Source organism: Eucalyptus grandis, chromosome 9, assembly GCF_016545825.1.
Source record: "Eucalyptus grandis isolate ANBG69807.140 chromosome 9, ASM1654582v1, whole genome shotgun sequence".
In the NCBI taxonomy this organism is placed as follows: domain Eukaryota; kingdom Viridiplantae; phylum Streptophyta; class Magnoliopsida; order Myrtales; family Myrtaceae; genus Eucalyptus; species Eucalyptus grandis.
Window position 1 is genome coordinate 25,492,785 of NC_052620.1, and position 20,873 is coordinate 25,513,657.

Consider the following 20,873-nt stretch of genomic DNA (forward strand, 5'->3'; position numbering starts at 1 on the left):
CAATATAATTTAGATCATATTTGTTTTACTGAAAATTTCATAATAAGGGAATATATATATATTTTTTTATTACTCTTAAATTCCCGTGCAGGTTAACGCCGGCCAACGGGGTAAACTCGGGCGAACTAGATCACCATCAAACCCAAACGGGTGAGTTGCACAATGGGAATGCGGGGTTTCGAACCCCTCTCCTCTCGGTGGGGGAGAAAGCTCTAACTATCACGGTTGTCGCGAGTGGTGGTAAATATATTTTTCATATAAATCCTTTTCTAAAAAACGGTTTATTTTTCATTTGATTGGAAATTAAGGGAAAGTAATTTCCTTTTTTCTTGGCCAATCTAAAAATTTGTTGCTTTTTCACGAAAAATGTTTTCCGTCTTTCAAATGAACTAATTTTATATTGTGAAAAAGAATACGTTGGATCACATAATTGACAAGTAATCAATGTCATCACCTGCAATTTCTTTTCCTCCGAAGCATCCGCGTCGTGATCTCCCTGACCACAAAAAGAGAGAGAGGCGTGTAGAGACTTTGATCCAAACTACTTTAAAATCGAATACCAAACAAAAATGTGTGACCCAGATTTTTTTTTTTTTTTGGTCAGTGTGTGACCCAGATTGAATAAACTTCAAAAATGAGGGGAGAAAATGGGAAAAAAAAGAAGAAGAAGCAAAAAGAGCCCATAGATTGGTGACAACGTCATAAAATGTAGGGTTGGTCGTTGCTATTTTCTCATGAAATTATTGAGAATACAAAATCATTTCCTCACTGACGCTGGCAATAGATAAATGAAGCTTTGAGACGAAGTTTAGCTCATTGGAATTGCCAAGTATATACCTTGCTTGATTTTCACGACCAGAATACTAAACAAAAATATTCAGAAAATCATCAGTTCAGCTGGCAGTAGCAGCACGCTTCCATTTGCAGCAGCTTCTTGAAGTAATGTGTACTCTTGCCCATTGTGTTAATACTAGGGATTTCTCTATTTTCAATTTTTCCCATTTTTTATATCTTATAATGTGAAAAATCATGTTATTTTTAATCAATTTAGTTCTAATACTCATGACACTGCACAAAACCGAGGGAATGAAACCTAGCCTACAATTTTTGTATAGTGCCATAAGGCATGCTAAGTTTGTTGTGGGATTTTCACCTACCTCTACTCACCCCAAGCGTGGGTGGTTATTATCCCAGCCTACTCAGTAGTAGCCACTTCCTGATGTAAAGTCTACCTTCCCCACTATAGGGTATCTTAATTTTCTGTCTATCTTTATCTTTCCAACAGAGAATGAATATGGAGGACAGCATAGGATCTCTCACCCCTGGGCAGTTCTCCCGCCTATTTCCTTCTTGAGTTTTTTAGGGACTTGCCCAAATCCAAAGTGACTATATCGTATTGTCTTGACCTTTTCAATAAGCCACGTCTTATTGTTTGTACCTTCTTCTTTTTTCGGTCGAATTATTGTTTGTACTTTTTTTGGTCAAATTTTTATTGTTTGTACTTGAATAGTCGAAGACAAGGCCATTTACAAAGATAGGGTCTTCAAGTATTATCACATGAATGAGTAAATTTATATGAAAAAGTTTATTTAACAAGTGCCCTCAAAGCACACTTTAACTTACCAAGCAAAGAAAAATTGTTTTTTCAAAGTGTTGGTTATATATAATATGAGATAGATTACATATTGAAAATAATAATCTTTTCCTATTTTGATATTTAACATGTACTCTATAGGCACTTATCGATAAAATCGCGTCGACATGGACTTTTGATATTCAACAATGGTAAAAGTCAACTCCTTGGTGATTAATCCTTCTATTATGCATGTGCATACATCAACAACCTAAGTTAATTCCCAAACCGTTTCATTTGAATTTTGGAACATTAAACATTGGGAGTATTCCCTCATAGGTGGGGAAAAAAACATCTGGTAACTCGGGAGACCTTGGGGGAAGGTAAACTTCCCTTATTTTCTTTGGAAGGGACTATCACCAAACAAGAGAATTTAATAGCCTCTTATATCTGAAATGAGAAGGTGAAGCTTTAATGGGCTCCTATTGGGTTAACATGCGCTTCGCACAATGTTATGTAATCTATTTATTGGTTCAATACTCATGATTATATGAATATGAGATATATTATATATTGAAAGTAACGATTTTCACTATACGTATCAAGTTATCAATGAACAGCTATTGAATAAATCATATCTACAAACACTCTTGCATATCATCGATGGCAAAAATAAACTCTTTGGTGATAAAGCGTTCCCGTAGTTATCTAGAACTGTTAATTAACGTAATAAAAGAAAAAAAAAGTGGAACTGATATTTTGTGTTTTTTTTTTAATTTTTGGGTCGAACTGATATTTTGTCTTCGGGTGTCGGAAAACAAGGGGAAGCAACAGTGCCGTCCTGTCCAGCTGTTTTCGGGCGGTTGCGGGCTTTTTTGTCCGAAGGTGGAAACAGAGCCAAGAAACGAGGGCACCTCGGAACCCGTGAATCCTTATCCGTTTGCTCCCCGGTAAGTAAAAGACCATAAATGCCCCCCCTCCCCCCTCTCTACTTTCCTTCTTCGAGGCATCGTCATCATCGTTCTTCCGTGCACAAACATGGCCTCGAAGACAAAATTCGAATCTCTGGAAATTCGAATTTAGATTCGAATTTGTCCATAGCATCGACCTTATTCCCGGGTCGGGCTCGGGACAAACTCGCTCCAAGTGGTGTGATTGTGAGCGGCTTGGTCGAAATGAACGGTAGCCGTGCCCGTGCTGGACAATGCCACGTGAGCTGCGAAATTCCTGATAACGCCTCGGTACTTGCCAAATCCTGGCGGCCCATTCCCAAAAAAGTGCTCCGTTATTGGCGAAGGGAAGGAGAGAGGCAACCGCTCGGGCTCTCCGTTTGCCCACATTTTTGCCCAATATCCGATTCCCTTTCCGCCCGAAAGCCAAGGGCATTTTCGTCAACTCAACCGCCCCCTAGGAACTTCGGTGACTCCGAGGTGGATCAGCTACAGGCTGGTCCGTATTAATCTCTTTATTTTTGTCAAAGCCAAGGATTGAATTCAGGCGGCGATTTTCACGTCAAATTGTGCTGGAGTGAAAGAAAACATTGTTTCTATTCGTACCAATTTATGAATCAATGTTATTTAAACCTTCAGAAGAGCACAATCGATTTAGAGGTTTTGGAAAATAGATGAAGAACATATATATAAATCAAATGGCTTGACTTAATTGAGTCATAAGAGTCATAAGATCATATGATACTTTATGAATTGTTAGATAGTTAGATTTTTATATTTAAATCCATAAATTTTAGTCATAAAATATATATGACCATATTAGTTTTTGAAAAAAAAACCGTCAACATTCAATTTAATAATTAACTGCAATTATAATTCGTGCTACTTGATTTCTTATACTCGCAAAATTTGTTTCTATAGTCCTTATTCAATAATTGGAACCCATTACGAAGCAATATAATAGAAATTTGTTTCTATAGTCCTTTATTCAATAATTGAAACTCATTACGAAGCAATATAATCAGAAAATGACATGCGCGTTGATTGAGCAAGTTATATATTTATTTATTTTCTCACACCAATAAACATTAGTGTTTGTTTTTTAAATTATGGGATAAGTGCATTGGAAGTCTTAAAATTTTTCATGAAAATGCAATTAAGTTCTAAATTTTTAAAAATGCAATTAAGTCATAAAACTTGTCACAAAGTGCAATTAAGTTCTAAAACTTTCAAAAAGTGCAATCAAGTCCTAAAACTTATCAAAATGGTTTAATCTAAGTCATTCTATTGATTACACTTTTTTGAAAGTTTTAGGACTCGATTGCACTTTCGAAACAAGTTTTAGGACTTTATTGAACATTTTGAAAGTTTTAGGACTTGATTGAACTTTTTGATAAGTTTTAGTTTAATAGGATTTTTGAAAGTTTTAGGACTCAATTGCATTTTCATGATAAGTTTTAGGACTTTTAATGCATTTATCCCTTAAATTATTGTTGGGATAGGCAAGACAAAAATTAAAGGAGGGCAAAGGCGATATGATGGAGATTTTTTATTTTTTGGTCAGAGACATGATGGAGATTAGAGAGTCAAATATTTGAAGGACAAAGAAAAGGTCTTAGATTTTTTTTCCTACCTGTATCTCTCTCTCCCCTCTCTGACGTCGAAGCTCTTTGGATAAGACGCATTAAAAAAGGAGAGATAAAAGCGAAAAATAAAATAAAATATGGAACTGCTGCGGCTGCTGCTGCTGCTGGCATGCTGCAGCTGCTTACCTAGAGAGAGAAACACCCAATCTTTTAGAGAGAGAGAGAGAGAGAGGGACGCCATTCACGAGCGATTCACCGACCCCCGCGACACTCCCCCGCGATCCGTCACCAAGAAATCCCACTTTAAACTTAAAAAAGAAGGGAGAACGACAGCCAGCGAGCAGCTCCTCCCTCCCTCACGGGTCGATCGATCTTCCCTCCGCCTTTTCCAGCACCCCCTGATCGAGCCACGTCACCCCCACGGGCCCCCCAACCGCCCCTCCCCCCTCCAGCCTCGATCCCCGATTCCGCCTTTTTTCTCCCTCTCGCATGGGGTGGCGTCGCTGGGAAGTGAGCTCGATCATGCGGAAGAAGCTCAGCGACTGACTGACTGACTGATCGAGGAGTCCGCGTAGGGTTTTTTGCGGAGGTTTTCCCGGGAGGCTTTTTCTCGGGCGTTCGGGTTCGGGGAGGGGGATTGCTTTTCTTTTGGCTTTCCGGCTATGGATCGGGCGGCGATCACCGTTGGGCCCGGGATGGACTTGCCGATCATGCACGACAACGATCGGTACGAGCTGGTGCGCGACATCGGATCGGGGAATTTCGGCGTCGCGCGGCTGATGCGGGACCGGCAGACCAATGAGCTCGTTGCTGTCAAGTACATCGAGAGAGGGGACAAGGTTCGCTGCCGTGATTCCTCTTGCCGCTCTGTCTCTCTGTCTACCGTTGTAATTTAAAGGACGTTTTTCGCGGTTCTTAAGATCGCGTTTTTTGACGAACCGTGAAGAAGTTCTTGAGAGCTGACGGCATTCTTTTGTTGAATTTCATTTTCAACCGTCCGTGGCCTGAACTCCGTTGTGGAGAATTTAATGCGAGATTTGGGATTCGCGAATCTCCTTATCTCGACTTGCTGAGACGTTTTTAAGTACGCTGGTGCATTCGTCTATTCGGATCCAAACAGAATCCGTTCGAGAGTTGCGCTTCATTTAGAGCTGCATATCTGGAGTCCAAATTTCGAAAGTGTATCCTCCTGTTCAAAAGTCATATGCTTCATTTACAGCTGCATATGTGGAGTCCAAATTTGGAAACTATATCCTCTTCCCACCCCAGCTCATGATGGTGGGGCATGGTTGAGTCCTCTGAAGTTTGTTCTTTTAGTCATGCTTTCATACATTGTTAGGAGGACTGACTTGCTGGTACCGTCAAAATTTGGTTCGAATTTGCTGCTTTTCTTGACTTACACGCTTGTAATCGTCATGTAAATTCTTAGATAATTGCCCCTAATAGCTGAGGGATTTATTCACTTGAATTCCTTGTAATTATTAAGTTCGCACGGGATCTTGATCATACGATGCGAATGTCGAGAGAATGGGTTTTAGACCCATATATTAGATTTTTGGCTGAAGAGCTGTAGCTTTTTCTATTTAATCGAGAAGTGACCTATGCTGCTATTTTGCGACAGATCGACGAAAATGTGCAAAGGGAAATCATTAATCACAGGTCACTAATACACCCCAACATCATACGATTTAGAGAGGTTTGTATCCAGTGAATTCCTTTTACAAGTGAGAATTTTCCTGCCATTCTTCCAATTGGGTTATGTCACCTCAGACCCTTGTTCTGCCATCTCTCTGTAGGTCATATTAACACCAACTCATCTAGCTATTGTCATGGAATATGCAGCTGGTGGTGAGCTCTTCGAGAGGATTTGTAATGCTGGCAGATTCAGTGAAGATGAGGTTTTTTATTTATTTTGTGCAAATCTTTTCTCCTTCTCCCTGCTATATATGCTGCTGAACAAGTAAATAGATACCTTCATTTGCTGCAGGCTCGGTTCTTTTTTCAACAGCTTATATCAGGAGTTAGCTATTGCCATACTATGGTATGCCAATCTCGGATTTTCTTTTCTATTTATCTCACTTGGACATGTTGTCCAGTTGTGAAGTCTGACCCCCTTTGTACTCATCATCCAGCAAATATGCCATCGTGATTTGAAACTGGAGAACACATTGCTGGATGGCAGTCCAGCTCCTCGTCTTAAGATCTGTGATTTCGGCTACTCTAAGGTCTGCTATGCTCACTTCAGTGAATTTCAGATTGGGATTCTTGTATTTGTTTAGGTTTGCTATGGATACAGAAGTTGATTGGCTCAATTTATCAATTTTATCAGGAGAGATGACAATTCATTATGTGTTATATGCGGCAGAGCTGTGTTCTTCTGTTAGCATCTCCTTAATGCTTCACCAAAAGCTTTTGTTTGCTTATCTTACCTGTCTCTTTGTTTTTTAATCATTGTCAGTCGTCCTTGCTGCATTCCCAACCGAAATCAACTGTTGGGACCCCTGCATATATTGCTCCTGAAGTTTTACTCAAGAAAGAATACGATGGCAAGGTAATTAATGTTCCATGCCTCTAGTGAATTCAGACTCTGGGGTTTTCTGGGGTATGACTGGTTGATGGTCCTTTCATGGTTGTCATTACTGCTATTGGCTCTTTTAAGTCTAATTCTCCTTAAAAAACATATTGACTGAGTAATCTTTTTAATCTAAATTCAACTATTTGCGGATGACTAATAATATATCATCGGAATCTTTGCAATATGACACTTTTGATTTGGTCTGTAACTGCCATCAGGTTGCAGATGTGTGGTCTTGTGGTGTGACCTTATATGTGATGTTGGTGGGTGCTTATCCTTTCGAGGACCCTGAGGATCCCAAGAACTTCCGGCGAACCATACAAGTAAATGATTGCTAAATTTAGCAAGTCACTTTTCTGATGTGTGGAACTGCTCATCTGATTTTTTTTCTTCATGCAGAGAATTTTGAATGTCCAGTACTCCATTCCTGACTATGTTCATATCTCTCCCGAGTGCCACCATCTGATTTCAAGGATTTTTGTGGCTGACCCCACAAAGGTTAGCTTACTGGCCCTTTTTCTTTTTCTTGTCCGGAGTCAGCATGATTGTAGCTGTCCGTTTGATGTCAGGCAAAGGGGAAGACTATGTTTGTGTCTAGTTTGAGCTGTACACCTTAGCTTGGACGGGTTTTCTGTTTTTGCTGTGTACTTTACTGAACTTCCCTAAGTCATAGTCAGGTTTTGTAAATAATCTCACATTAAATTCTCTTTCGGGCCTACTTGTGTGACATAATTATGTGCACTTATTAAGGCTGTGGATAGGATGCAGGATTGATACATAATTTATTCCTTCTGCCTTGAACAGACAGAAGATGTTGAGCACTGATTCGACATTCATGTTATATCCCTCCATTCATGTGTCATTTTATACATTTAGACTTGATGATTTTGTTTCTTTGTTTTGTGCTGACTTCATCTGATAAGACACAGACAAGGAACCTAATCTTGCAATTTCATCAAATCTTACATCATGTTATTTTGCTCCAGAGGATTACAATTCCTGAGATACGGAATCATGAGTGGTTTCTGAAAAATCTTCCAGTGGATCTCATGGATGAGAATACAAAGAACAATCAATTTCAGGAGCCAGATCAGCCTATGCAGAGCATGGAGGAAATCATGCGGATCATTTCTGAGGCCACCATACCTGCCGCTGGTACCAACAACCTCAACCAGTATCTGACCGGTAGCCTTGACATTGATGATGACATGGATGAAGACCTGGAATCAGATCCAGAACTTGACATAGACAGCAGTGGCGAAGTAATCTATGCAATGTAGTTGTGACAGTAAACTTTCATAAGATGATGGGGGTAATTGTATATCTTTCTGCAAATCAGAAGTCAGGTGGATGATGCTTCTTTGTGGTGTTCATGATGGTGAACTCTTGTGCTGTATGTTGTTTCATTTTGTCACAGATGCATCTTTAAACTTATAAATCTTGTATAATCTGATTTGGACCCCCTTGTTATATCTACTGCTTTTGAGGGAATGCAATTTGCTACTTGCATGCCTGGTAATTTCAGCGTGAGAAGTTTTTTGTGGAGCGTTGTTTTGGTAATGTGAAGGTGCATGATCTGATGGGTAAACTATAAATAAACTATCTCGCTTTATTAGATGTTTTGGTTGTACTCAAATCTTTTCTTTTTCCGTGACTAAGCTCTCCGAGACCGAACTTGTGATGGCAAATTGTGAAGAATAGCATAGCTCGGTATGTTTCCTACGGCTGAGCATCGGAGGCGGCCTTGTTTGTTACAACAATCCTTAATGAATAGGGGAACGGACACAAAGGTGCTAATGGCATTAATGCTGCAGGGGCAATCGCTGGTCTTATGGCCAGATCACTTCATTTCTAGGCAAGTAATGCAAGAAGAGAGGTTCAACAGTTTATCAAGACGATAAACGGTCTTTCTCGTGTTTGGAAGTGGCAAGAACTTCAGTACATTCTGCAGGTAACATCCTGTTCCACAAAGCTACAAGAAAGACATCAGAGACAGACGCCAGCTTAAGAGCATGTTCTATGGAGCAGGCTCGAAAACAAAGTGGAAAACCATCGCGCACCTTCCCTCTAGCAGGAGAGAATCGGTCCAAATCCAAATCACCCACTTGCTCAATCTGTTATAGTTCTTACCCTTATTCCATAATTTTAAAAACTTTTGCAGGACGTGCAGATAAATCTGCTCCTATCAGAACTCGAGCGCATCCAAATCTTCCAACCTTGAACCTGGCACGAATCGCTTTCTTTCCCCGGTTTCCCCTGCATTTAGGCCACCACAATCGTCAGCAGTGCCAGAAATGTCTGGAGAATTTGTTTTAATATATTCTAAAATGAACCTAGACACACACAAGCGTCTGGGTGGTGTAGTCGGTTATCACGCTAGTCTCACACACTAGAGGTCCCCGGTTCGAACCCGGGCTCAGACATTTTTACTTATGGACATCTGATTTTATCCTTCATTTTTACTTTATCATCATTCTGTCCTATGATGTCATAATAATGTCCGCCTGAGTCTATAAACACATGTCGCTAAGCTCTAGTTGATAAATACCTGGTGGGCTTTTATTTCTCGGATCCAAAAGAGCGAAGTGCAAAAATTTATATTCAACAAAGCTTCAGTGAGATTCTACAATCCTTCGTACTGCTTTATGCTTTGTTCTCTACTGCATCGGTTTAATGCAACGTCGTTTCCATTGTGGCAACGAATGAGACACCCCACAACATGAAGCTTAATGCAAAATTGGCCGGCTGTTTCAACGGAGCTTCTATTATCACCATAAGAAGAGGAGGAGGAAAAGATCACATGTCGAATAGTGAACAAATTATGCACGTACCCTTCTCCCCGATATTTGTGAAGCTTAACAAATGAATTGTTATTGCATTGTAAAAGCACAGCGCGCAATATATGAAATCGATGGCGATCGGCAATTAGTTTAAGACATATATGTATGGTTAGGAACTTCAATCTTTAGACAGTAAGATTGGGGGAAAAAAGAACTGTGCTTTAGGAAAAAAAAATCATGGAGGAAGAAACATAGAAGAGCAACAAAATCCGAACTCTACGGTTCCTGGGGAAGCATAGCTAGAGACTACAATTTCTGTATGATCCCCCGTCAGAAGAGAACTATTCAACCAAAAGAATGGGGGACTAAACCCACATAACGGCAAAATCGGTTGATTTAGCCGATATGCGGCATGCCATGCTCCTCCGCCTCCATTCAGCTTCCATCCGGCAGCTGACACTGACATGCCGACGCTTACTATGATGACATCAATAGTCAATTTCCTCATAGCAGTCATAACCTGCATCACAACCCAAGATGGACAATAAGGCGGTAAGACCATCGTTTCTGATGAAGGATGACAAAATAACTCAAAAGTGCTCGTTCTAAAAGGAGTGATCTTGGATTCTGCAGAGGTTCTAATACATAAACGAGGAAGCTGGAACATTGCGATCCATCACATTGCGATGCTAATGTGCAATAGCATCTGAGGACCACCTCATTGAGAATATATTAAATTTCTTAAATGACTTCAAATAAATAGAGTTGGGAAAATATAAGAAAATCCATTTTTCTCATTGTACTTATTTGAAGTGCAGTCGGATGGCTTTAGTGAATTACACATCAAGATGAAACACATATGAAATTCAGTAACAACGAATTGGCACTGCTGGGAGAAAGAAAACAGTTGCTACTGAAAAAGCTTCGGATTTTGAAATTATCGAGAGTTTTCCTATAAACAAGAAAAATCAGACAGTCCGACCAGCTAGTAGCAAAGTTTAAATGTGGAACTATGGGGGCGAAAAGGAATAGGTAACAACCAGAAGATTAAAGAAACGACTTCCATACCTCTGAAAGCAGCAGGACCACCATTCAGAAAATTTAGACCGATCCCTTCCGGGGCCTTCTATTCCATAAAAAAGCATACCACAAAATCCTCAATAGCCCTCCATTTGCAAAGTGAGGAATAAGTATGCGACCCCAGTAAGGGTAATAAGGTCCAGGCAATTTCAGCATTGTAAAAAAAACAGCAATGGCAATCAGATGCCATGGCACTTCTGCATCCTGCCAAGCAAGCAAAAGAACAAGCCAATAAACAACAGAACAAAGTGGTTCCCTCCCCCCGACAATACTCCGGATATGAATCATTACGCTAGAAAAAGATTCACCCTGCTAAATGGCAGAAGTCAAAATTTGCTGATCTGGCATTTTCTTGAAATTACGTGGAAGTGGAACAGAAAAATCTACCTTAAGCAGTGGAGATAATTCCAGTGCTGTCTCATTTAACACCCCAGCAAAAGCAACACCAACGAGAAGTGGCAAAGGCACAAGTTGCAAGCTTCTTTTCATGAGCACAATAGGACATCTCGCTTAGAGAAGATACAGCAAATAACGGTACACACAAGAACTTGAATACTGCCAAGACAAGATCAAGAATGAGTTGAATGAAATTCTCCAAAGCTCGGATCCACGGGAAGCTCTTGACTGGTTCTGGTGAACTGTCCCACAACTCCTTCCCCTTATCTAATAGATGATGAAAACTCATTCTTTCAGGATCGCCCGAGTGCCTTGCCGCCATTCCCATTACACACAAAAGAGGATGCCTACCATTCTGAACCACACTCATTTGTTCAATTCTGAAGTTTTTATATCCTTTACCATGCTGTGGCCAACCCAGCTGTGTCAGACACATAATTTCCATGGTCAGTTACATGTCTGAAAATTCCAACCAAACCCATATCCTACTAAACTGCATATCTATCATTTTATATCAGCTACTGGCCCAAAATTAGGAGAACTAAAAAGACAATAGTGAAATGATATCGTCAAAGCATCTTAACAAACATAACAATGGAGAACCAAGCCAAGAAATACAGAAATACTAATCAACACAGGAGTCTTGTTTAAACCTGGATATAGATTAAAAAACCAAGCCAAAAGCAGTATCTTCCAGGTTAAGAGGAAACAAGATTAAATAGTAAAAGATATGACCACTGATCTTATGAGATCAATGATACATTACACCTCCACCAATCTCATGATCATTGATGTTGAATCTAACTCAACCACTGAATTTAACAGTGATATAAAGTATCATCAGCATTTAAGAAGCCAAATTACCGACAATCATCAAGAACTTCAAAAAAAAATTCGTACCGAGAGCAAGCTCCTAAAAGGGCTCAAGAAATTAGCTTTACAACCTAAACGGTGCAATTCAAGGCAGACATTGGGCGAAAGAATTCCGTAAAGGAAATTATCCAGTTGTTTTCAGACAGAGGTTAAGTCTGATGCTAGCAGAAAAAGGAGCTCATATAGACAGCCCAAGAAGGAACGACTTTATCTAAATAACCAACATAAATTTCGCCGGAAAAAACCACACGGAGAAATTTACTTCCAGTTCACAGCGAAAGACCCAAAAGAAAGAATTCTGACAAAGGGGGAAAAAGAAAACGGGAGCGTCGAGAAAAAAAAATTAGAGATTTTGACGCTTACCCTGAATTGCCCAAGAGAAATGGGAGTAGGTGGAGGAGGATTCCCACAAAACAATTTAGAGGGCCTATCGATAGATGGAGACGAAGGGAAGATGGACGCCATTTCCAAGTCGCGTTCGAGCCCTTGCAAAATTCACATGCACTCAGCTTCTGCTGCTGCTGCTGCTGCTATGAGCGTGTGTGTGTGTATGAGATAAGGTGGTCTCCCGATTCTTCAATTCCTCTGAGTCGCTTCTGCTTCTGCTTTTGCACGTAAGGAGGGTTTGAGGGGGGCCAGACCGAACCGATTCTGCATCATAAATTGTGTCGCGCAGTTTTTGCCTTTCAATTTTATTTTTCCACTTTTTGCAAAGATGGGACGGATATGAGGTGAACTTGCAAATATAAAAAATGATATGAAATCTAATGCAAATATATATACAACATCAAGTGAAACATAACCTAATGCCCGGATCTCGACGCCACGCGTTGGGGATTCGAACACTAACACCGACGTCCTAGGTTTGGCCTTTGTGGACCCGGGCCTGGCCTAGATATGGGTATCAGAATCTCGAGCTTAGTTGCAGGAGGATGAACACACGAGCATCGGGGTGTCAAGCTGGCTTCTGTGGATCAAGGCTCCGCCTCCATGAATAGAGGCCCGAGCACAGGCGTAGGGTTCTCGAACCCAGCCTCCACAGAACTAGGCTTGGGTGCCGAGGAGCTTGGCACGGGCACCAGGGTCTTCAGCATGGCTTCTATGAAATAGAGACGGCGGTGGTCATGCCTAGGTCCATCGAGGTTGGGCTTGACACGTTAGTGTTTGTACTCGACTGTTTATGTCCAGATTAATAGTGCTCAAATAGTACATGTCTATTTAGGAAAATAAAAGTAGGTTTCATTTTCGATTAGTAAAAAATAATTATCAATTTATTTTTGGATTTCCATGTAATATCAGAAAATAATGTTAATTTTTTGGAAAATATTCTTTAGAAATGTCAAATTTCCGTGACATGTAGCACAACGAATGCGTAAAGACGACCAATAATTTTTTTTTTTTGCAAATTTGCTTTGGTGCTCACTGCTTGATGTGACGAACAAATGGCACCACGACCATGAGCGGACGCAGATTTGGACATCGATCAGTAGTTGGCTCGAGCCTTGAGGTCAGTGGTTCACTCATCGAGCCAACCCGATTCATTTCGGAGAGGCAATTTACTTTGTGGGTCGCATTCTTCGTCGAACGGCACTCTAATTTCGCAGTACTCTTTTCTTTCAGTGGAAAATATATCGACAAAGGGGATCGTTTTAAGAAGGACAAATCACATGGAAAACTATCAAATCTTGTAGTATTTCTGACTTTATTAATACATTCGCACATTGGTAGATAACTCTTTCGACAAAGTCCAAAGAACAGCTATAGCATAGAGCATGAGTAGTCACTAAACCAGAGACTAAAGGGTACATGATAAATCAAATTTTGTTTCAGAAATAATTTTTTTATTCAGACTGATAAAATTATTTCAAATAGATTTTTGTTTTAGAAATAAGTTTAGAATAAAAATCAGAAATAAAAATTTTCTAATTTTTCTACTTTTTTTTAAAATAAAAATGAAAATAAAAATTATTTTCATTATTTGTCCTACGAATCAGTTGTCCATCCATCATTGCCAACCACCTTCGCCGATGGTCGCCACTCCGCCGTCTCGCCGATCGCAATCATCGGTCCGCCGCCGTCCGAAAGGAGAAATTTTTGTCGTTATCAAACGAATTTTTATTTTTCAAGATGTATTTTTGCTTAAAAACTCATCTAGAAATATAAAAAAACTAATTTCTGGCCAGAATAATTATGATTCGCACCAGGCGCTAATGTCACTTTAGAAGTATGTTGGGGCGGCAACTTGCACGACAAGCCCAATGAAAAATGGACATGAACATGCGAGAGCACCGAGTCACAAGACACCTGAATGTTTGTACGCAATAGTTTCTTAACATCACAGAAAAAAATCCAACTCGGGCTGAAAATACAGAACGTTACAGAATGAAAACTCATATCAGAATAAGACAGGAACATATCTCATCTTACTAGAGGTCAACAACCCTAATGCAACTCTAGTTCCTCCACAACATCTTTTCCTGAACCCCTCACAACATGCTAAGATACACCAAAATAACTGTCTTAGAACATCAACTCTTAACTTATTCCAATGTCGTTCGCATCTTCGCGAGCTCTTTGAAGATAAGGTCATGCTGCCTGGTACCTGCCATGGCAAGTGAAACATAAGTTGTTCACATAGCAGAGCAGACCGGTCATATCATATTATCGGCACAGAATAAATGCATGTATTCAGACAGAAATTTCTACTATAAACCATGACATGATAGTTACTTCACAATAAACTAAAAGGAAAAGGAGCAATGTAAATAATGCAACATCTAAATTGAGTTTCAGCTCTTGACCCTAATGAAAAGGAAAACTTAATTTGCCCTTCTTTCTGGTTTGGGAAAGAGCACACGCACGTCAAGTGATTATTAATTACATGTTATGATGTGCATATGATATCAAGCACAGGAGTGTCGTATCTGCAGATAAGCCATTGGTTGTTTGTCAAGAAAAAGCAGGAAGGGCCTCACAAAAGACGAAAAAAGGATCATGTTACCCTTATGTAAAAACACAAAGAAAGAAAGGCATAACAGTTCAACAGAAGAATAAACAAAAGCTATAGCTCAGACACAACTCGTAGTTAAGTAAGCTTTCTTGAAAAAAATCTGCGCATGCTCTTTCACTCACAATAGTGCATCAGGGAAACAATGGCAGGTATTTAAGCCCCATATTCTCAGGTAATCCCATCATCACATTGAGATTCTGCACAGCCTGACCAGAAGCTCCCTTGACAAGATTGTCAATCTGCAAAAACAGGTTTAGACAGCTTAGCATGATAAGATGACTTCATGTTACAGGAAAAGTAAGCATTTAATATGAAAATGGACACTTGGGGAACATACAACAGAGATTAGTATTGCTCGTCCAGGAATTCGATCAGGAAAGACATTCATTAGACAATAATTGGATCCTCGAACATGTCGAGTATGAGGAACATTTCCTTTTCCTAATAAAACAACGAATTCCTCATCCTGCAAGATAAGATGAATTAAGTGATCAAATGGTATGAAGTATGTGGGAATCAATCTCCAAACACACTTGATAATACAAAAAGTTGCAGAACAACAAGTCTACTACATGACTGACTGAACAAGATCCATAAAAAAAAATTTACTTCGATTAAGCCTAACATGAGCACTGAAAACAAGTACCACAGCAAACACAAACTAAAGTCAATACTTAGAACATTAAGCCATTAAATGCCAAGCATTAATAGGCCAGATAAAGGTTACCTGGTAAGCAACTTTAAGCTGCTCATATAGATCATCTACCGTTACACCCGAAGGCATTTCAACATAAATAGTTGATTGCATTCCTCGGCTCTACATAAATAGATGAAGAAAACTAAAAATTATTGCCAGAGAAGCAGAATTTCAACTTTAATAATGGGAATACATCAACATTGTAACTATGACCATTGGCATCAAATGTGGGGTAAAGCTGACAGTGATCTTTGATCGTGCAGCTTCAGATAATCCCTGCTCAATCTCTGGAACTGCAGGAAAGGAAATCACAAAAGGGAGCAATCCAGATTATTGCACTTGCTTTAATGAATTCATCCATGAGTTAGAGTCATCAAACCCCAGACCAGCTCAAAAGAAAAAAAGAATGGAAAAAGAATGTCATCAGCTCGCCAAACAAGAACTCAAGAATGTAAATGCATAATTGGCAGATATTACACTGGGAAGCTCATTTCATCCAGACACAAATGAGGAATCTGGTGGAATTCCATTGGAAGAAATTCCAAGTAGAATAGTTCTAGAGTAACATCAATCCTAGAATGCTAACCAAACAGAATGCTAACTAATGAAACAAACAAACTCCTAGAAAAATTACATTAGGATATCATTTTTTTTTTTTTTTTTCTGACCAATATAATGCTTCTTTTATGAGGCAACCCTTTAAGCAACATAGATCTTATTCATGCAGACAACTTCTAGAGGATATCAAGAAATGCACCAGCAGTATGATATAAGTTTTCTCCCACCACCTGTCATGATAGCTTAATTTAAGCATATAAAGACACCACAATGAAATGAATTTTCAGAATTAAGACTGACCATGACGATGTTTCGTAATGCCATAAGAATGTATGCCTTCGGCTATTTCAGTGTACAAGTTAGCTTCCTTAGCACCACGTCCTGCACAAAATTTTCAATTTTATATATAAGAAATGCTAAAGTAAAGAGAGCTTTCATGGCTACTTTATATTTGGATGTGGCAGGAGAGAGACCCTTGGGAAGGGGAACGGAGGGGTTGGGGAAAAGCAAGAGAGAGGGAGAGAGGCTAACCTGCACCGCTGACACCAGATTTAGAATCTATAATGATATTTTTTAATTGAATAAGATTAGCCTGCAATTCAATGATAATGATTGAATCAAAAAGTGGCAAAAGAATGGTCTCAGGGTGTTTCATTTCATTATTTAGCTAGACACCTGAACCTTTTATTGCTAAAACCTGCTTGCAGAAACATAAGAGAAAAAGGTGCCAAAGTTGTCCACATAAAAGAAAGACTTTTTCTAATTTACTACAATGACATAACACCACAATGTGTTACTTCTAGTTATAACTGTTGCTCGACTTCTCAAGGAAATGTCCAGAATGGTTTAAACTTTTCACCAGCATCATATCACATACTTATTTTCCCTAACAATCCTCTAAATAATATTTGATGGTTAACTCAATTACTCTAAGCTACCAAACATTTTAGTAGCTAATTACCAGGCATCGCAATATACTGAAAACATATCATCAACATTCACTGTTGTACGAAGGACTTGGAAATTTTTAGTGCTCCTAGAACACCCAGAAAGCCTAGAAAAGCTCAAAAACAGGAATCAAGCTTCCTAAGAAACCAATCAAATGTAGCACAATAAAGTACTTCCATTGTATTTGAGTGTCAAGAATGGACAAATTAAAAATGGTAGGACATACCCTTATCAAGGGAACAAGGGGGAGTTGAATTGAAGTTGGGTAGCAACCAGGATTAGCAACTAGATGAGCATGTCTTATATCCTCTCTTGAAATCTCTGTTAGACCATATACAGCTTCTTTCTGGATAATGGTAACAAAGAAGTTAAAGTGGTGGAGAATAAAGCCCACACAGTAAAGTAAAATGAAAATTGCCAGCGATACATGTAATATCATGGTCCTGTTCTGCAGCATGGAAATAACGTTTTCACCATCCAGTAAATCAATAAACTCTGACAAAGTTGCATAGATGACATGATTTAGTTTACAACTTTACTTATGCATGCAAGTTGTGACTAGCAAGTTAAACACATGGCATTACTTCATCAGAAACTTGTTTTCACAAAGGAAATATTATTGAGGACATACAGAAGCACACTCTCAGGCTCTTCACATCCCAATGAATGAAAATGTGAGGAGTAAGATAGGAGAAACTAGATACCTGCAACTCTGGAGCTTGGTGTGGTTGACCATACCACTCTTCATATTCTAAAATGTCTCGCAGCCGAAAATCCTGAAAACTTGTAAAAAGAATCGCAACTGTTCATATTTACTGCAAGAGGAGTGTAAAGAAGTTGTGACAATGTTAAGACAGTAAAAAAAGAGCTTGAGAGAAGCATACTGCAGAAAGATCAACAATCTTCAAGTTTTTGGGAAGACCTTTGATTATCTCCTGTAATAAACGTAGGAGATAACATAGTCAACATTCACATTGTAGACAAGGAACTTCATCTGCCGTCATTTTCAAGGCAAAAGGTGATTGATACATGAATACCAACCTGTGTCGTTCCATGTGGCAAACAGCAAAATACAGCGTCCACTTCAGAAAAATCTGCATCTTTGACAGCAACCATATCCGGTAAATCCTGCAAACATATTGGACGGTCAGCTTATAATGTGCTAATCATGAAGGAATTGTGAGTATGGCTAGGCCATTAAGAAAGAAGGGAAAAAAGACTTCTGCTTTTAATCCTCTCTTTTTCTGTAAAACTCATAACAGGATCACTGGCTTTATAACAATAGAATCAGATGCGCGTGACCATTGATTGGTAGAACACTAACAAAGGCATAACTTCTTTTCCTAATTACACAAAGTGAGGATTTTATCACAAATGGAGTTGTGACCCATTGACCCCATCATATCTCCACATGTAGAGCTATAATTGCTGACTTCTGTAGGAAGTGCATCCAACAACCCTCTTATTTTACCCAATTAATGACATGAAGAGGACTAACAAGATAATCATTTGAATGCTGGATCAGCTAGTTAGAATGATAACGATACGTCTTTTAAAATTCCACACCCTCCAAGAAACAGCTCTCTACCAGGCAACTTTAGTTCATAGTCGAGACAAGAACAGGACTAGAACAGCTCATATAAGAAGAATAAAAAGCGTCTTAGAAAATGAGAAAAAGTCCTACTTGAGTGATCAGGTGGGGGAAGACAGATCCCAGTGACTGCCCCGCCTTTCTGTCCGCCGTCATTAGAGTAATGCCGAAGTGAGGATGGTTTGCGAGGAGTCTCACGATCTGCCAGCAAATGATCAAACAGTGACATCTCATAACACAAATTTCCCGACACAAGACGTGCAATGTCCTACCTCCGAACCAGTGTAGCCGCTGGCTCCAAGAACGGCGACTCGCACATCCTTCTGGAGCTTCTCACTTTTCTTCCATGCAATTTGTGGAGACGGTGCTATAGATGCTCTTACAAGCAGCCGCTTATTGCTCCACATATCGGATTTCGCAATCTTTCCCTCCTAAAATTCATACAGAGTTTCTGCATTACCTCACTCTATCGATTCAAAATATTCACAACATTCAAAACTTTCCAAGAGGCCTCTGTCCAGGTCACCACGGTTCAGCTTGCAATTGAGGAAATTCAATGTGAAACAATCTTCTGCAACTGAGCATTTCCGTGATAATATTCTCACGGATGCAGCACCGAAGAGATTACAGGTACAGACCTTCCAAAAGCATCCCGAATCCAAACGAGCGGCACTGAAAATCGACGAGCTCATCCTCAAATCCCCGAGCTGCAAGACGAGAAAACCCACGAACTCGTGAAACCTCGTAAGAGAAGTAGCGCATGAAGGGGAGTTAGAGCGAGATTATTCAAGTTAATCGAGGCCGGACAGCGTAAAAGGAACCGACCGCTTGCCGGAGCAACCACCGACGGTTGGATATTGGCACGAGCTCCTACGGTGGCGGAGATGGAGATGGAGATGGAGATGGAGGCGGCGGCGCGACCGAGAGGAAACGTGAATGAACACTGTTCGGATGCTCGTATGGAAGGACGCAAAATCTCCAGTCATAATTTTTAAAAGGTTTACAGGACACGAAGACAGCATTTTTTTTTTTTCAAATAAGAATAAGAAGTGAATATTATTTTAAATAAAAGTCAAAAATACTTTTATTTTTTAAATTTTTTTAAAATAAAAATTTGAAATGAATTTTATTTCTGAAGTGCTCCTACCAATCTCAAAAATGGACTTGAATTCACTGGCCCTGAAAGGCTATTTAGTCTTTTAAAAATTTAAATTTTTCTTTTTTTCTTTCTTAGAAAAAAAGAAAACATAGCTGCCTATGGTTGCCTCCCCATTGTCGCTGGGGCGGCGGCCAAGGCTGGCAACCCACGCCAGAAGCAAGAGAAGATGACGACCCTCTACTAAATTTGGGCAAAAGGGTTGTCGGCCCTCATGCAAACCTGGTGGCCCTTGCCCAATGCCTCCAGACCTCAGTGATGGGGTGGTGGCCTCAGTCAAGAGCTTTCACTCACCTCTGTGTGTGTGTGTTTTTTCTAAAATTTAATTTAGTTTAAATTTAACTTATGCTTGGACAAAATTATTCTTGATCACCCATAGCCGGCTAGGCTATGCCTTTATTTGAAACAAGCATAACTATTTCAAGCCTTTATTTAGAATTGATATGTCTATTTCAAATACTTATTTGAGAAAAATGAGAACACTTTATACCCTTAATTGAAATTTTCCTTTTAATAAAATTTTGAAATAAATTAATATATACTTTACATGTCCAAGAGATTGAATTGAACTTAAATCTTATAGTCAATTTATTTCGCAGAAAATGAATAATCTCAAAAATATTTTCTTAAAGATGATCATTTATATTGTTTATAAAAATGAATGAATGTTTTTCATTGACTAATTATTTAAAAAAAAAATTTCTAGATTTTTATGTTCCACTAGACAAATAGAATCCGCATCATGGAAAGTAAATTTTCGAAAAATCCCAATTTGGATTTTTTAAAGGGAAAATGACATAAATGGTTCTTGAATTTAGTCTAATGTGCAATGTGTATCTAAACTTTTAATTTGTTTGATATGGTTTTTGAATTAGTAATAAATGTTCAATCTAATTCTTACACTATATATTGTCCTTTTGTTCATTTTAGTTCACAAAATTTGCTAACGTAGCTTCCAATTTGTTAAGTTAAAATTGTGAACAAAAAAAAAGTTACACATAGATTTTGTAAAATTTTCATCTCAAGTCAAGACGTAATAATTCATATCATCCAATAATAATGGACATAGTAATGCCCTAATTTATTTTTCTTTTTTTAGC

At 39.1% G+C, this 20,873-nt stretch overlaps 2 protein-coding genes, 1 non-coding gene and 1 pseudogene across 4 annotated transcripts; 2 read left to right on the top strand and 2 right to left on the bottom strand.

The window, feature by feature from the left end:
* Window positions 1-4,280: 4,280 nt before the first annotated feature.
* LOC104418766 (serine/threonine-protein kinase SRK2E) lies at window positions 4,281-8,187 on the top strand. The gene is made up of 9 exons (XM_010030207.3): window positions 4,281-4,948; window positions 5,731-5,805; window positions 5,906-6,007; window positions 6,097-6,150; window positions 6,242-6,334; window positions 6,568-6,660; window positions 6,903-7,007; window positions 7,084-7,182; window positions 7,671-8,187. The coding sequence occupies exons 1-9, from the start codon at window positions 4,772-4,774 to the stop codon at window positions 7,962-7,964; spliced, it is 1,092 nt and encodes a 363-aa protein (XP_010028509.1). The 5' UTR covers window positions 4,281-4,771; the 3' UTR covers window positions 7,965-8,187.
* Window positions 8,188-9,033: 846 nt separating this feature from the next.
* Window positions 9,034-9,107, top strand: TRNAV-CAC. The gene has a single exon. It is a non-coding gene; the product is annotated as a tRNA-Val (tRNA).
* Window positions 9,108-9,539: 432 nt separating this feature from the next.
* LOC104418767 lies at window positions 9,540-12,562 on the bottom strand (annotated as a pseudogene). Its single transcript, XR_005546323.1, has 4 exons — window positions 12,177-12,562; window positions 10,932-11,361; window positions 10,533-10,748; window positions 9,540-9,984 (listed from the first exon to the last, which is right to left on the bottom strand). The product of XR_005546323.1 is annotated as an uncharacterized LOC104418767 (transcript).
* Window positions 12,563-14,122: 1,560 nt separating this feature from the next.
* LOC104418768 (probable N-acetyl-gamma-glutamyl-phosphate reductase, chloroplastic) lies at window positions 14,123-19,598 on the bottom strand. Its single transcript, XM_010030210.3, has 15 exons — window positions 19,443-19,598; window positions 19,256-19,324; window positions 18,890-19,048; window positions 18,711-18,818; window positions 18,068-18,154; window positions 17,911-17,961; window positions 17,731-17,802; window positions 17,253-17,372; window positions 16,610-16,670; window positions 16,379-16,459; window positions 15,734-15,813; window positions 15,551-15,640; window positions 15,161-15,289; window positions 14,946-15,062; window positions 14,123-14,415 (listed from the first exon to the last, which is right to left on the bottom strand). Exons 2-14 carry the CDS (start codon window positions 19,307-19,309, stop codon window positions 14,955-14,957), a joined length of 1,200 nt encoding a protein of 399 aa, XP_010028512.2. The 5' UTR covers window positions 19,310-19,324; window positions 19,443-19,598; the 3' UTR covers window positions 14,123-14,415; window positions 14,946-14,954.
* Between the last annotated feature and the right edge of the window lie 1,275 nt (window positions 19,599-20,873).

What these genes read in the sequence shown, in the direction of transcription:
- LOC104418766 (XM_010030207.3), top strand. Translation starts at nt 4,772, where the DNA reads ATGGATCGGGCGGCGATCACCGTTGGGCCCGGGATGGACTTGCCGATC. An exon ending in AGAAAGAATACGATGGCAAG is followed by an intron (nt 6,661 to 6,902) that starts GTAATTAATGTT and finishes AACTGCCATCAG; the next exon opens with GTTGCAGATGTGTGGTCTTG. An exon ending in ACTTCCGGCGAACCATACAA is followed by an intron (nt 7,008 to 7,083) that starts GTAAATGATTGC and finishes TTCTTCATGCAG; the next exon opens with AGAATTTTGAATGTCCAGTA.
- LOC104418768 (XM_010030210.3), bottom strand. Translation starts at nt 19,309, where the DNA reads ATGAGCTCGTCGATTTTCAGTGCCGCTCGTTTGGATTCGGGATGCTTT. An exon ending in TGCCACATGGAACGACACAG is followed by an intron (nt 17,962 to 18,067) that starts GTTGGTATTCAT and finishes CGTTTATTACAG; the next exon opens with GAGATAATCAAAGGTCTTCC. An exon ending in AGCTTAAAGTTGCTTACCAG is followed by an intron (nt 15,290 to 15,550) that starts GTAACCTTTATC and finishes CTTATCTTGCAG; the next exon opens with GATGAGGAATTCGTTGTTTT.